This window comes from Taurulus bubalis, assembly GCF_910589615.1.
Source record: "Taurulus bubalis genome assembly, chromosome: 17".
Classification (NCBI taxonomy): Eukaryota; Metazoa; Chordata; class Actinopteri; order Perciformes; family Cottidae; genus Taurulus; species Taurulus bubalis.
The window spans coordinates 8,493,853-8,509,571 of NC_136605.1; the positions used below are offsets into that span (position 1 = coordinate 8,493,853).

The 15,719-nt window shown below is 41.5% G+C and overlaps 3 protein-coding genes across 3 annotated transcripts; 1 reads left to right on the plus strand and 2 right to left on the minus strand.

The window, feature by feature from the left end:
- ramp2 (receptor (G protein-coupled) activity modifying protein 2) lies at nt 1-4,057 on the plus strand. The gene is made up of 4 exons (XM_079233420.1): nt 1-26; nt 1,895-1,927; nt 2,196-2,373; nt 2,497-4,057. The coding sequence occupies exons 1-4, from the start codon at nt 14-16 to the stop codon at nt 2,744-2,746; spliced, it is 474 nt and encodes a 157-aa protein (XP_079089546.1). The 5' UTR covers nt 1-13; the 3' UTR covers nt 2,747-4,057.
- Nucleotides 4,058-9,871: 5,814 nt separating this feature from the next.
- LOC306749446 (DELTA-sagatoxin-Srs1a-like) lies at nt 9,872-11,860 on the minus strand. The gene is made up of 3 exons (XM_079232741.1): nt 11,794-11,860; nt 11,138-11,264; nt 9,872-11,036 (listed from the first exon to the last, which is right to left on the minus strand). Exons 2-3 carry the CDS (start codon nt 11,239-11,241, stop codon nt 10,583-10,585), a joined length of 558 nt encoding a protein of 185 aa, XP_079088867.1. The 5' UTR covers nt 11,242-11,264; nt 11,794-11,860; the 3' UTR covers nt 9,872-10,582.
- Nucleotides 11,861-12,438: 578 nt separating this feature from the next.
- LOC306749982 (uncharacterized protein) lies at nt 12,439-14,731 on the minus strand. The gene is made up of 3 exons (XM_079233349.1): nt 14,591-14,731; nt 14,075-14,183; nt 12,439-13,124 (listed from the first exon to the last, which is right to left on the minus strand). The coding sequence occupies exons 2-3, from the start codon at nt 14,176-14,178 to the stop codon at nt 12,695-12,697; spliced, it is 534 nt and encodes a 177-aa protein (XP_079089475.1). The 5' UTR covers nt 14,179-14,183; nt 14,591-14,731; the 3' UTR covers nt 12,439-12,694.
- Nucleotides 14,732-15,719: the final 988 nt, after the last annotated feature.

Here is a 15,719-nt window from a genome sequence, read left to right on the forward strand (position 1 = left end):
TCACACAACAGAGATGACGGTTGCCAGTAAGATTATATTTTTTTCTTTTACACTTAATTATAGACTGTAAACTACATGTCTGTGTCTCCCTAACAAATTACATCCGTTAATGATACGGTTTTGATTTAATCTTACTTTAATAATTTAGCAGAAATATATGAAAGTTATTTCCATTTTCTGTATTTTACAGTTACACACAGTTACAAACAGGGATTATATATTTGTGGACACTTGGGGATTGTTTTGGATCAGTTCCTTAAACTCATTTACTTGGCCTGGAACCGACAAACACAGAGAGCAGAACACAGAGATCCTGGTTTCTGCCAAGATCTCCCCGTGTGTACGGTCATGAGAATCCAAGACAAACTCCCGGGGAGGTCTCCACCAGTGAGGGGTCAACAGCAGTAGACACAAGGCCCATAGTGGGTTTGGGTCAAAGGTTAACTTAAACCTTATTATGAAAAGACCCCACGTGGCTCAACTTCCTGAATTTGTTCGTCATTCACCCCATGCAACGTCTGTGATCAACGCATGAACTCCGGGTTGTGAAACAACTGGAACTTTGGAGCAGCGCCCCTTTCACTGTTCCTCCTCTTGTGCCTTCCTTTTTTTTCTTCTTCTCTCCCCTGACCGTACCCCCTCCTTCCCCTGCCAACTCCCCCCGCCCCCAAATCGGAGCTCCTCCTCTGCTGAAAAGACACATTTCCTGATGTCATTACTAAATCAAAATGCTGCTCTGCAAACAGATGTTGTGAGAGGCCCAACATGTGGATTCAGTGACTTAAATTAACAAGTTGCTCGTGAGAAAACCACCACACATTCCATTTTTCATTCAATCAATGAAACCACCTCTCTCCCTGTGCTCTTTAAAGTGGTGAGTGATGACAGGGAACTACCGCACAGATGTAGCACATTCAGATATAAAAAAAAACTACGTTTCCCACACTTGTTTTGGAAATATCAGTTAGTCAGCCTTTTAAACAGTTGGTCAGCACTGACTAACAACTTCTTCTTTCTTTATTAATGAACCGAAACACAAAATCATCGCTGTCTTCGCACACACCGTGCAGAGTCATGATTACACCCACCCCAAAAAGCTAAGCCCTAAATGTTTACTTATGTTTCCTATTTGGCAGAGGCAGCCCAAAAGGCAAATAAATCACATGCTGTGAGCTGGCCAGGCATTTGACTGTGAGAAACTGAGACTAAAAAGCAGAACAAGAGTTAAAGAGTAAAGGGTTTTCAGATGTGAGTCCAGCCCAGCTTGGGTGTGCTCCCTTTTATTTGGGAGAATGGAGAGGACACTCTTTGTTGCCTCCACCCCGTTAAAAAAGGAAGAAAATCCTCGGGAAACGTGTGTTGGAGAGGGGAAGAGCGGCTGCCAAGGCGTCGGGCCGTCAGACAGATCTTCGGGGAACATCTGGTAACCGCGGGTAACACTGTTTGGACATCTGGTAACCGAAGGTTACACTCCGTCTCTTCCATCCTGTCGGGTTTCCTGTTATGCCTCGCTGTACACAGTCTAAGAAGTTTAGGTTTATTATACATGGTCACCGGTTGGGGAAAACGCACCTTTATTCATTTTTTCCTGACATGAAGGGAGCACTTGGTTTCATTGGGGTATTCCTCTCCTTTCTCTGCGGTGAGTGTGTGGTCTCCCTTCTACAGCTGCAAATGCCTGCTTCAGTATTAGACATGTGAAAGAACTCATGAGCTACAAGACTAACATGCGATCTGCATTGGAATTTGCTAGGATGTATGTCTTTGATGGACTTATTTATTGAACTGAATTAGAAAGACCTTACATGACGGATTTAAATAAAGTTTATGTCAACTGCCTTTACTACTTGATGTAAAGTTTTCAATCTAAACATTTCATTCTTCTCTGTTTAAGATGCCACTCACGAAGACTCTACCTTGCCATTTGGTAGGTGGCATAACTTTACAACATAATACATTATCATAAATTAATGTCATTCTGGAGACCCATAATTTAATGGGGATCTTTTGAAAATGTCCAACACAATTACTATTGTCATTTTCTAATCTCAATATCTCTCTCTCTCTCTCTTTCTCTCTCTCTCTCTCTCTCTCTCTCTCTCTCTCTCTCTCTCTCTCTCTCTCTCTCTCTCTCTCTCTATCTATCTCTCTCTCTCTCTCTCTCTCTCTCTCTCTTAACTCTTTAATTCAAGCAGCTTGTGGGAATAATTCTCACAATTGTATGGTATACTGCAGCTTCTGTGATGAATCTTTCGGTGAACCAACAATGAGTTGCCTTTCCACTCTGCTTGACCATCTTTGTCTCAACAATTTTTACACCACAATGACATCACTGAACAGCACTGACTGGTGCTCTTGGAGCAATGTGAGCGGGTAAGTAGTGTGTGTGTGTGTGTGTTTATATTTGCAGTTAATTCAGTTCAACATGAAAAACATTGTTAAATATTTGCTGATGTCTGAATCATCTTCTGTACACTCCCTGTCTCCACACTGCAGTTTGTATAGTAACCTCAGCCTTTGCACAGAGGAGATATCCGACTGTCTAGAGATCCCGTGGCCCAACCCGCTGGTGGAACAGACCTTTGTGAACATTCACTCCAGCTTCTTCAAGGATTGTCCCTCAGAGGAGCTCAGCGACCCGCCACCAGTCATCGTCTTTGCCCTGGTGATAACTCCCATCTGCCTGATCCCGCTCATGGTTGGCCTCGTGGTGCTCAAGACCAAGAACGGGGACGGAAGCTCCTGAAAGTCCCAAATCTCTGCGCTTCTCAAAATCATCAAGAATATCATGTTTTCCCCTTTCCCAACCTGAGGGCCACAACCCGTTCACACACACACACACACACACACACACACACACGCCGCAGCTGCGCTTTTATCTCACCGGTGACCTTGCAGAGCACTGAGGCATCTGAGATATCAGCCACGGAGGAACCCTGTTTGAGGAGATGACACCGATTATAAAGAATGAACGTCATAATCAATGGCATCGCGATGATTGTGTCAATAACAACCTCCCGGATGCTAACAGAGACACACTGTGACAAAATATATACGTTATTATAAGTTCCTGTAACGTGCTGTGAGAAAAGCCTTGTTTTATAACCACTCAACTCAAGATCTGAACATGGATCTACTGGTCACGTCCAATTTGCAGACACTATTCAGAAAACGGAGCTTCATTTTTACTGGAGAACCCAGTATTCAGGGTTGTAACGACAAAAGCTGTGAAGCTTGCAAAAGTAAAGTCAAAATGTGTCTGTGTTGAATCTCCTCATTGTATTGGAAAGTAGTTTTGTTGATCAAAGACAAGGTAATGTTTTATTACTGAACCGCTGAACTCTCCTCAGCCACTCAAACTTAACCTGCTTTGAGCCACTAATTTGACAATGTACAGCTCGTACGCAAAGGACATGTGCAACCTAGACTGTTTTTCAGTGTGAAGTTGATCTAGGTATGTGTCCATGTTTGGGTCCACACACACATAGTGTGTACAGAAAGAACAGGAACATGATTGTAGCGTGATGCATGGATCTGGTTATGTGAGTCGTAGCGTTTGGGGTCAGAGGTCACAGATGGGACACAATGCCCAGAAAGGGAGATCTTTTTTCCTGGTATTGTTTTTGAGCCACAAGAAATCCTTCAGCACTTTCCCCTGTCCAAACGCCGGCAATCCTCATGATCACATGATGAGCTAAACTAGGCAAAGTTGTTCTAACATCTCCATCCAGTTCAGACACACAGACGGACAGACAGACAGATGTCTGCGCAGCCTCGCGATAAACACTGAGCTACGACACAAAGATATAAATATCTTTCGCCTGAATCATGAAAATGTGGTTATGTTCTGTTCAGTCTTGAATGACGATAAAGCCAATGTTAAGTGCTTTCACTTTTGGATCAAAATGCGTATTTATATAATGTGTTATAATTATGCCATTGTCAGAACTTAGTGTACTTACTGTACCATTTGAGAGAGCACATTCGGGCTGTTCTCACACCATTTACTGTATGCATTTTCATATACCTTTTGATATTTTATACAATTAAATCTATAGTTGGATTGTCGACTGTTGCTTATTTTTACTCACCCAGACTGTCAGAGGAATGAAAGCCATTAAAGCTGGTTCTTATTTTGTTTTAGGCAACCATCACGTGAAAGAAGCAGATTGTATTAAGTTCGGCTCATGAACAGCGTTTTAGCTTCATTCTGGCTAAAGTACCCTTCAACCTTTGTCAGTATTTGATGAAACACTCCTTTCCCTCGAGTGCAGTGCAGATGGCATTGCTTTGTGCCTCAGGTAGTGTTACACTGGATCTTCAGTAAGCAGTATATTGTGGTGCAGTTGCTACGCTGCACAAGTGCTGGTGTAGTGAAGGAAGCAGTGACAGCAGTCATGTATCACACCCTCATCTGGCAAAGACAACACTGCAGGGTCGGCCTGTGTTTGTGTGTGTGTGCGTCTGGCAGGGCTGGGTGGGAAAGTGTGTTCGGTGACCTTCTTCCTCTCTGGATGCCGGGTCATCCTCGTCCCCACCCCCTCCTGATCTCATCCATTTATGTGTTCCTCCTTACTGTTACAGCAAGCCAGAAACCATTTCTGATGCCATTATGCAAGATATGAGTGGGAAAACAATGTCCATCATATTTCTTGAGACACATCACATCAAATGTTCCAGCAAACAATGTGTTTGGGTGTTCGGTAAACAAGTCGAATACCCACAGTCAATATTCAGTCCATGAGTTTGTGTTCAGTTAGGAAACCCTGCCCTCTAGTGGCTCAATTTGATATAGTTACAGATTGCTTTGTGACTCAGTAGCAGCACAAAAACAAGTTGCCTGTTAATTAAAAGTTAATTCAGTTTCCTTTTTCTTCTTTAGCAACAATGGTATCACTCTTTGTGTACAGACAAATAGCTCTTCTGTAAGCCTATATGTGTACATGTTTAGCCTGGTAGATCAGGGCATCTTATAGCACCAGTACTGAAGTATACTATCGCTAGGACTGCTGGAAGAGAGTACATGAGGCCAATAGGTTATTCTCATGTCCCTCAGCAATGCCACAGCACAATTACATGTTGAGATGCATCAAATTGTATATAAATCAGCGGATCTGAACACGGGCCTCAGTTTCAACGATCTGTACTGACACTGAAGTTGGATGACTTGATGCTGTGGGGTTGGAACTGCTCCCTGAAATGGACGTGGGAACATATGGGATATCTGGAGTTCTCCAGATATATATTTTCTTATGTAAAAACTGGCAATAGTTAGTTTGTAGATAGATTTGATTGAAAAATAAAGAAGGTTAAGGAAAAGGAGCCAGGAATAGTTTTAAACTTTTATTGACATCAAATTAAATATCAGATATGTGTAATTGATGAAGCTAATTATTATTCTATTTTAAAATAAGCTAAATAGAACAATTGATATAGCAACATCGACAAAAAACTAATTTAAAACAAACGCAGTCATACACCAATTTCATTAATGCTTTGTGATTTAACAATGATGATAATGAAAAATAAAAAGTAAAAGAAGAACTGAAGCTAAATAGTGTTTCAGTTTTACTTTGTGGTTGTGGTGCCTCAAATAATACATACACATAACAAACTACCAATGCCACAGTGGATTTTACATTTGGCACACCCACATATACGCGTGTATACTGTACATTTCTAGAGTTGAGACAGAATTGAGACAGACGATCACAACCGAGAGCCGCAGCTGCGTCTCCAGCAGCAGCTTTTGGATCTGGAGCCTCTGGCGGGGCCTCTGGGTCTTCTCATCGAGGGAGCCGATGACTGCTGTGGCCCAGAGATGGAAAGACAGCAGGTCAGGGCATCTGTACATCCACTGCTGGTCCCTTTGGCAGACTTAGTGATGTTGAACTTTTGGCTGAGGGACTAGGAAGTGGCTGACAGCGTCAGCTTCACTGCTTCTTATGGAGGCGCATTCATCAGCAGCATCAATGATGACCGCTGGTCAACCTCCACAGGTGGCCAGAGAAAGTCAGCTTCCTGGAGTCTGTGCCAAAATATCGATGAGTTATTGATACCGCATCGGTTTTACAGCTGTATTTCCCCCCCACAATCTGATTTTTTTGTTCTTACAGACTAGTTTATTATTATTACTTCCAGACTGGACTTTTGCCAGACTTGACGAAAATTAAAAGATTGCCTCCACCGATGCGAGTCATTCAGTGTGACACGAGTAATTACTTTGTTGTGCGAGATCCAAACAGCTGGCACTGCTGTGTCAACGCTGACCCTACAGCTGGATGACACCAAGTAGGTCTGACATCAGCTGCTCGATCAGTCAGAACAAACTCAAAGAAATACAGAGCATGAACAACCGTGTTCCCCTGCCAGCTGATCATCTGAGAGACAGGGGGCAGTTCTTGCCTCACTTCTTTTACGATGATGGAAAAGAAGCAGGACCTGCGGCAGCCTGTGAAGGTCAACACTAAGATCCAGAGAGATTTATCCTAAAAAAAAAAAGCGCAATAAAGAATAGTAAAGTTGGAATATGGAGACAAAGAGCTGAAGCTTGTTCTAAAGCTCTGGAGCCTGAGAGGAACAGCAGAGTCACGTAATACTTCTCTGTGGGTTCATCACTCCAATCACGTTGTGATTCATAACTAACGTAGACATCCAGTTCATATGTTCAAAGTAATATTGTGTGGGTGCTTGCATTATTATCTTGGATCTTTAAACGAAAAACAACAACAAGGACGGTTTCATTTCCATGACATCATGTGACGATCACTGCTCTTGTCCTCTATAGTTTGCATGCTTTGACTTCCTTTATGACCTGGTCAAATTAAGTCTCAAAGTCATTTGGGGTTATATGGGTGATAATATGAAGGCCATTTTTTTGATGGATTAATACTTTGAATTGAATTAGGGTTTAAAACAAAATTCATTCCAGCCTTAGAGCAGTGAGAAAGAAGCTTTGTGGCAAATCTTTCTTTTTTAAATATATGTAAATGTAAGTGTACAGGAGAGCACTGTTGAGTTCTCCTTCAGGTTATCTGTATTGTTACACATGAAACACATCTGCACAACGAGAATTTACAAAACAACAAAGTAACATGACACAAATTCCAAAAGCCTGCTATAGAACAACATGATCTTCGACCCTCACATCCCATCCAAACTAATTACGGACAGTCCGCCAATAAAGGACCCACTGAACTTTTTGAAAAACAAAACAAACAGTGCAACTCTAGCTTATCTATTTATTGTTTTACCCCAGACTCTCTGGTGGGGAACCTGACTGAGACTGCGGCCTGTAATTGAGCTCCAACGACCCGGCTGCGGGGGTCTGTTGCCAGCAAGACACATACAGAGTGAACTATTCAAGAGCCAGTCCCCTGCTGGATGTCAAGATCTGTTGAGAGCCAGGGGTAGCAGGAGAAGAGGGGGTCTGCTAATGATGAGGAGGTTTATAGTGACACAATAACAACTTTTCAGCTTGAAGTCAATGAACACTTATGTATACATTTTATTTTACTGTCACTGTGCTGTACAGTGCTTTTATTACGGCAGGCCTTGAGTGCTTCGAGCATTTAAGATGTAAACTGTGAGTACACTTGATATCAGACATCTAGGCCTCTAGATGGCAGTGTTTGAGAGCACATTTAATAGTTGAAAGCAGTCACACAAATGGCACATTTTGAGTATACTTCCGTGGTTTAGGCTGTTAAAGGGCTGCAGCTCATGGCCAAACACCAGGTTATTCAAATTCAATCGTTTTAAACGTCTGTTTGGATACACCCAGTTTGAGTCGATATACAATACAGTTCTCATGCACTGTTCGGCTTCGTTTCAAAGCATATAGAAAGATATTCAAGCTAGCTTGGAAGCTGAATCTTTAATACAGCTAGATTATGATCAGACTCAGTTTATGCACTCTGAGCTTTGCGTTGCTCAGCCCGGGTTTGTTGAGAATCTGAAAAATGAAAATGTCTCACTTTTTTCATGATCTAAAGAGAGACAGCCGCTGTGCAATCTTGGTGGTGATGATAAATAAAGACTTCAAGTACAAAGAGAGAGGAGATGCATGTTGTTGTTCACTCTTCTACTCATAACTACAGCATCATTTCAACAGACAGCAAACATAAATGCTTGCAAAATTGTTGAGTTGAGTTGAAACCTGTTTTCCAGGTTTTCCGTTTAATTCCTTCTCTCTCCTCTGCTCATCACCTCGCAGTGGCATTAGCCGGGGCCTTACTGTTGTTTTAGTGTGATCAGCTGATTGTTGTCTTGTGAAAAGAGAGATTGTGTTGGAGCACCTTCACTCATCCACCTCCCTTTCCTCTTCTCACGCAGGAGCGACTTTGACAGACGCTTTTGCCATGACAAACAGCTAGACTCACCGCTGTTTAGTGGTAAAAAGGCTTCAGATTCAATCCACCAAAGCTGAGCTTCTTAAGTTTATCTACACCGGAAAATACATTTTGCACATGTTTTTTTGTTTCCTGTTTAAGAAGTCTAATCCCAATTTATTCTTGAAAGATTTTTTCCAGACTTGGTAAAAAAGGAATTGCATAATGCACAAAATAATGCATTTGATATAAAGAAAATCCATCTCTGCACGCATGGTGGCACGTTTCCCAACACGCAGAGATGCTCATCAGAAAGCGTACAGTAGACACATTTACTGTACGTACAAACGCAGACACAAACACAAAAGCACTCCCTCACAAATACACACAGGGAACAATTTGATACAAAACATGAAAGAGGACTTATGCATAGGTATAGGAAACACAGAGGAGAGATTGAAAGGGAAATATGAAAGGAATGTGTGGGAACTTATCATTTTAAAGCTGTGATGAACAAACGTTCCTGCTTAGTGTCCCTCATCTGTTTATAGGGACCGTCTTTCATTTCCCTCATACACTACTCAACAATGCTTCAGGCATTGAGCCCAAACAGGCCTAGTTTATGCCTCTATATTATGTATGGCTTTTATGCAAATCCAGCAGTGGTGGTGGGTAAAAACCTTTGATCTGGGCTGCTTTGTGGCTGGAACAGTTAATGCAGCAAAGGCATCAAGAATCTAACGGGAAAAAACACGATCAGGAGCGCCGTGTTGAGATGCTGAATAGAAGCAGGGGAACCTGATAACGCTGCCTGTGATGTAAATTATGAGCCGACTCTGCCTCCTGCCTTGGAACCCCACATTCTCCTGAGGTTAATGACTGTTTCTCCTCTAAATTGGCTGTGCCACCGCTGCAAAACAAGTTGTTAGATGATGAGATAACGCATCAAGATTGTCATTTCTCACCAATTAAAGAATTATAAAGCGTTTAGGATGCGTAATGAGTTGCTGAGCAGTCAAAAATAATGGGGTGCATTTACCTGAGTCCATTTATGTCTCTTTCACCACAACATCATAGAACCTGCCAGGGTCACAATTGCAACAACAATAAAAAAAAGCAAACATATTTATTCATTTTCTCCTTGAGGATACTGTCTCATAAAAAGTTTTGAACAATAACCACATAACTGAAGACGTTTCCGTGTTCCCTCTGGTTCTGCCTGGATGGCTGAGCCCTCTGTATCTCAAAAACCTGCATGGATACAAATACTGTTCTACTGAGAGTGTTGAAAACAAATTTTAATGGCAAGGTTTATTTAGCAAAGAATGTCATTTTGGTTTTCATGTAGGTGCTTGTTGAGACATTAGTTAGGATATTTTATTATTATATATGAGTAGTAGAGATCAGCCCATCCTTCCTGCTGTGCTAGCTACTCTGATCTATTGTCTAGCTGCAAGTTACGTAAAGAAAATAAGAGAAGGCAGCGGAATGTCTTAATAGAAATCCACAACAAAGAAGCAAACATATGTCATAATCATATGTTCTGAAAAATCATACATGTCTTTATTTTGAAAAGAAATGCCAAACATGTAACTTTTTTGCATTACAAAACAGCTATTTGAATATAATGCATGTTCCACCGACCTCTTTAAAATGCGGTTAGAGTCTTACATTTTCACATGTGATGGTGTTTGGTGTACTATAAACCTAGTATTATCAATAATGGATATGCTTTGATGTTAGACAACACGAGACTGGGCGTGTCCCCATGCTGCTCTCATACTATGTGGAAACACTCTTCATCTCTTTTCAAATCTAAAACTTTTGAAGCACTTTTTTCACAATTTCTGAGCTCAAAACACAAACACAGAGACAAATAGCTTCAGCCAAAAAAGGTTTACTTTATTCCACATACTACAGTGTCAAGGTAACTACAGACAAGCTCTCAGTGTGTTTTATTAAGCTATCTGCCCTCGTCCTCCGGTGAGTCATCCTTTGATTCTCATTTCTAAAGATGCCATTTTAAAACCTGATCCTATAAAAACAGAGAGGCTTTGGCTATAAAATGAGCGTATTGCCTCCTGGATTTATAAACAAACTAAACTCTGATCTTAAGCAGATTTACCGAGGGGTAATACCCAGGTATACAGACACATGTCAGATGGAATAAATCGGTTGAATCATGCCTGTTGTCTGCTTCAGGTGGAGGGATAAATTCTGCTGCTTGGGCCAGGAATACTGGTTCGGGGTCTCTAGTAAGATTGGCCCGCGGGTGTGAAAAGCTTATCCCACACCTCCACCTTCATGATGGCATTGCCCAGGGGACTCATTGTGGCCTTGATATCTAAGTATTGGCCCACATAATTGATTCCTGATCCAACGGCCTCCTCCCTGACAAACCCGTGCTCGTGCTGTTTCTTCTCGTAGTACATTTCTTTGAACAAATCCTTATCACAGTTGCGGCCCTTTTTGTAGAGGCCCACTGCAAACCAGTTCTTGTACAGGTTGTAGTCCCATGGGATTGAGAACATGATGGCCAGAGTCTCAATGTAGTCGTTCTTTGACCTCTCCAATAGGTCGTAGGTCAGCACTCCAATGCTGCCGGTTGCTTTGCCGCCGGACTTGGAGAAGGTGCAGACCTCTGTCTTTAGGGGGCGCACTGTGGGTTGAGGTGGGTTGTACGTCTCTCCATTCTCAAGGTACACCCTAACCATAAACAATCACACAAACACACACACACACACACATATTACACTTATTCTTTTCTTTCAAACCTTAAAATAAAAGACAAAACAGTCAGGGCTTACTTGGGGTTGAAGAGGCAGTAGTTGTTGGTGATATTCCCGATTTCAATGGTAACACTTCTCTTGCTCTGCACATCGGCTGCTACAGCTTCAGCTGACTCTGTCATGTTGGAATGGGTTTTGAGATGCGCTTGGAAAACAAAAGGTAATTTAGGTGTTAACCATCTGAACCAAACGACATCACAGCTGTGACTTCACCTCTAAACACACTGGGAATCACGAGCATCACTACTCCAATATAAAATATCTTCCTGACCTCTGCTCAGCTGACATGCTGTATTGGCATTAAATTGACCTTCAAAGGTGGACATGAAGCGGCACTGGGTATGAATGATGCATTTCAAAGAGGCTAATGAGATTTCAAAACAGTTGTGAACAATCAGAGAATAACTGCAGACTCTCTTTGCCTCATTAGATTGCACTTCTTCAATTACAGCCCTAAGTAGCATGCAATAATGAAGTTAGAGTGAGAACACGAGAGAAAATGATCACCACTTTTTTTAACAGATAGAAGATACAAATCAAACAAATACCCCATCAGGCTTCTGTATGCTTCTACAAATAGCCTTTTATTTCCAGCTAATGAGCCATTCTCTCTACTCCCTCTTATCGAGCTCTTTATTTAAAGTCTTTTTTACCAAATGTTCTAGGTGACTTACCTGCTGAGAACCTCCGTTGGTGCTGCCAAGTCCTAAAGTGGGAGAAGTTACCTGTAAGGGAGGTGCCGGTAGTTTTTTTTTCTTCATTTTAAAAAAAAAAACAAGGATGTATGGCATCATCCAGGAAAACCCTCCCACTTGTAGCACAACCCCATGACAGCCACACCCTCTTTCAACACACATTTATCACTCACACAAAACAAAAGGCTGAGAACCAAGATTTCTGTATTTTTCCCTCTGGGATAAAACCGCCACACCTTTGTTTGTGGTATGGTTGAACAGTTTCCAGCACACCCATTTTCTCCTTTAGGTTTCAGATCATAGACTGAGGTGGTGTTGTTTTCTCATTCTGGAATTTTATCAAAAGAGAGATGAAAACTAACAAGTTGAGACAGACTTCGCTGGGGATACTTTGCTCTTATTCTTTCTTTCTCTTGCATTCCAATACCACACTATAACTACACACTGATGGAGAGTATCACAGCCAGTGAAGAACAATACTGTCATCATGCCGATTAAAAAAACATCTATGCAGATATTCCATCTGTTGCTACTCATTAGAATTGGATGGCTCAAGCTAAGAGATTAAGAAATGATTACTGTTTGTCAGTAATAATGAAAGACATATCCCACACAACACAAACATTGAGTCTGAATGTTTTATTACCATGATCAAAGAAAAAAGGAGTGTACAATGCACATACGCCCAAGAAATTAGCTAATGGAGAATCAATGAGCTGGCTGTCAGATATTGATATCTTTCAGTGGACACAAAGTACAGATGACAGCAAAATCAGTCTTTCTCTCCTTTTGGATTTTTCTCTAGATGTCAACATGCGGCAGCAGTCAAATCAAATTAAGTTTATTTATTCTGTTGGGTACAAAAGCAACAAAGTACAAACTAACGACCCATTTTATCATAGAGCTCCACTTTAACAATGGCTTTGCCAATAGAAGACATTGTCGCTCTTAAATCAAGATACGTAGTTTGGTATATCAGCCCAGAGCCGTTTGCCTCAGCGCGGGTGAAGCTGCTGAGGTCTTTCCCGTCATACATCTGGTTGTACAGATGTTTGTCGCAGGCACTGGAATGCTCAACCACGCCCACGGCCAGCCGGTTCTTGTACAAGTTGTGGTCAAAGGGCACAGAGAACATGATGGCCAGGCGCTCGGAGCAAACCCGGCTCTGCATATGGAACAGGTCGTAGGTCAGCAGGCCGACAGAACCCTTGGCAGTGTGGTCGTCCTTGGTGAAGGAGCACACTTCAGTCATGGAGGGACGAATCGTCGGCTGGGGCGGGTGGTGACTGAAACCACTTGACATGTAGACCCTGTACAAGAGAGCGGGGAGTCAAATCTTTACTATCAATACCGGTCAGCTCACACTTCCCAGACTTTTGATGGAAAAACAAGAGTTTTGCAAGTTTTGTAAAAGATTGTCAGAGTACTTTTCAAGTGTTGGGCTTCCCAGGTTACCTGAACTATCTTATGCTGATGGATGGAGTGTGACTGTGCAAGTACTGCTGTGGACTTCTAAGCAACAGTGAGTGTACCTGCATGCGATGTGCAATGAGGCAGTGTGTGTCACTGCATGATGGATAGGTGGATGTTCTCAGCAAAGTGATGTCACACATGAAAACCACCCATCCAAGATATGGTCTGTCCTGCCACAGCTAGATAAATGTATGGTAGAAATTCCCAGAGACATGGGTCATTTCTATCTACTTTACTGTTTTGTTTTAGTCATTTCCCCTTTTTCCCCCCGCAGAGGTGGAAGAAACTGACAGACTTCAATGTTCAACCAAATCAAATAATGAATGTTTAAATGAGAGTTTTATTTAACTTCTAGACAGTATAATCATATTGAAATACCAGACTTGTGCTGGAAAGTTGTGCTTTATATATATGACTATTAAAGAGAACAAAGGTTGTGGATACTACTTGTTTACTATTTAGTATCAAGACGCTGATTTAGAGCTGTGCTCAGGCATCGCGATCTCAAGGCACTTCTAAGCATTGGGCCTTTTGAAAAGGAAAGCGTGTACTCATATTTGTTGAGTACACACCCAAGCTATGATTGTATGCCGAAAACAATGTTGGAAATGCATTAAGAAGCAAAAAAGCGAATTATTTTCTTTTTCATAATTGCAATCATCACATTATTTATTTTCATGCACTGTATTAGGTCACTCTTCATTTGCACTTCTGTTACAGTGCTACAGTTTGTGTCTTGACGTTCATTTACATGCATTCCAACTGGTAAATACAATTATGGACTTACTTGGGGTTGATGAGGCAGTGGCCACTGCTGACGTTGGATATTTCTATGGTGCAGTTTCTGTTGGTGGTGAGAGTGGCTGATGTAGCTTCTGCGGTTTCTGGCATCTTGACTGCAAGAGGAACAGAACGTAAAGCTTACAACAGTATACCCGCAAACAGGTTAAAAAAAAGAAGAAGCTATATCCACGACATTCAGCAGGTGCTGTGCTGTGCAGGAAATAGATACTTTCCTTTTGTATAAAAGATGAGAAGACAAGATGGCCTATTTCGGTCATAAGTCATATTCGGTCAAAAGAAAAACAAAAATCTTGTATTGTTGAAAAATGGCATATTACTCTGTTACAGCCAAACCAAGCTGATTTTCTTCCACTCAATGAAAGAACTCCTGAGATCATTACATGTTCTCCATTATATATATATAGCTCATATGAAACTGTTCTTAACTGACAGAATAGGATAACCAAGAAATCGATTACAGGTATAATCTTGCTATAATTTGAAGTAATGAAATATTCACCTTTTGGAGTTAAACACGCAACTTGTGCTAGAGAGCAGCGCCAGGTTTCCTTTTTCTCAGATCCTGCAGAGAGGTGAATGGAGTCTCCCTTGTGTGATTACACCTCCACAGTACTTGTTCCAACACAAACACGGGCGTGTCCACCGTGCAGTGTGCATACATCATCCCTCATGGACAAATGATCTCTCACACAGAGGGGCCATCTAATATCACATATATGCACAATATATTATATAGTAAACTTCATCAATAGTGCTAATAAGGAAAATCCTTTAAAATAATGAATTTATTAATTCGACAACATCTCTGTGTCAGCATATTTGCCTTCACGTCAGACATGCTATTGATATAACCTCTGTATGTTGACGTACCCCGCGACCCTAAATAGGTCAAGCGGTTCGGATAAACAATGGATGGATGTTGAAGGATTAAAGATTTAAGACAATTTCAAGAAAATGTATTGTGCTTCCCTGAAGTGTAACTTAATGCAGCACATTGTTGTGAAATCTTTTCAGACTGTCTACTCCGTCACAATTGCTGTTCTTTTGTTACTTTATTCGGTGAAAGGGTATAATTATATAATTTTGTAATTAACTCACTCCCTTCTTTGCTCTTACGGGACCCTTTGCGGTTCAGTTCAGTACATGTATTTCATAAAGATCCTTATGGAACAAGAACATTAATGTCTTGTTCTGACTCGCTGAGAATGTGACTTCATTCCAATAGGCATTGCTCAAGATTACATGTTATTGTTGCAGGTGATGGCTAGTGACAGATTCCCAAGGGAACCTCCCTACATCAGCCACACATTTCTACGCACTGTATGACTCTTATATCCCTAATTCTTTTACTGTCAACAGCTCCCACTGGAAAGTGGAGAAGAGGAGACACTCCCTTTTTCCATGTCGGAGCAACTCACAAGCACAATATATTGTGTAACATAGCATGGTACACTGCAGTATTGTATTTGCCCATAAGATTTTAGGCCCTGAGGGTCTTCCCAATTAAGTTTGTTTTGCAAACTTAGTGTGTTTTGAGATGTGTTCATTATTCCACCGACCGATTCAAGTAAAATAGTATGGCAGCTGTTCTATATCGTGCATCGGGCGCCTTGAACTTGATTTAAATC

Excerpts from the sequence above, each read along its gene's own strand:
- ramp2 (XM_079233420.1), top strand. Across the intron at positions 1,928-2,195 it reads AGACTCTACCTTGCCATTTG|CTTGTGGGAATAATTCTCAC; the intron begins GTAGGTGGCATA and ends TAATTCAAGCAG. Across the intron at positions 2,374-2,496 it reads TCTTGGAGCAATGTGAGCGG|TTTGTATAGTAACCTCAGCC; the intron begins GTAAGTAGTGTG and ends TCCACACTGCAG.
- LOC306749446 (XM_079232741.1), bottom strand. The coding sequence starts at position 11,241 with ATGACAGAGTCAGCTGAAGCTGTAGCAGCCGATGTGCAGAGCAAGAGA. Across the intron at positions 11,037-11,137 it reads TACTGCCTCTTCAACCCCAA|GGTGTACCTTGAGAATGGAG; the intron begins GTAAGCCCTGAC and ends GTTTATGGTTAG.
- LOC306749982 (XM_079233349.1), bottom strand. The coding sequence starts at position 14,178 with ATGCCAGAAACCGCAGAAGCTACATCAGCCACTCTCACCACCAACAGA. Across the intron at positions 13,125-14,074 it reads CACTGCCTCATCAACCCCAA|GGTCTACATGTCAAGTGGTT; the intron begins GTAAGTCCATAA and ends TCTCTTGTACAG.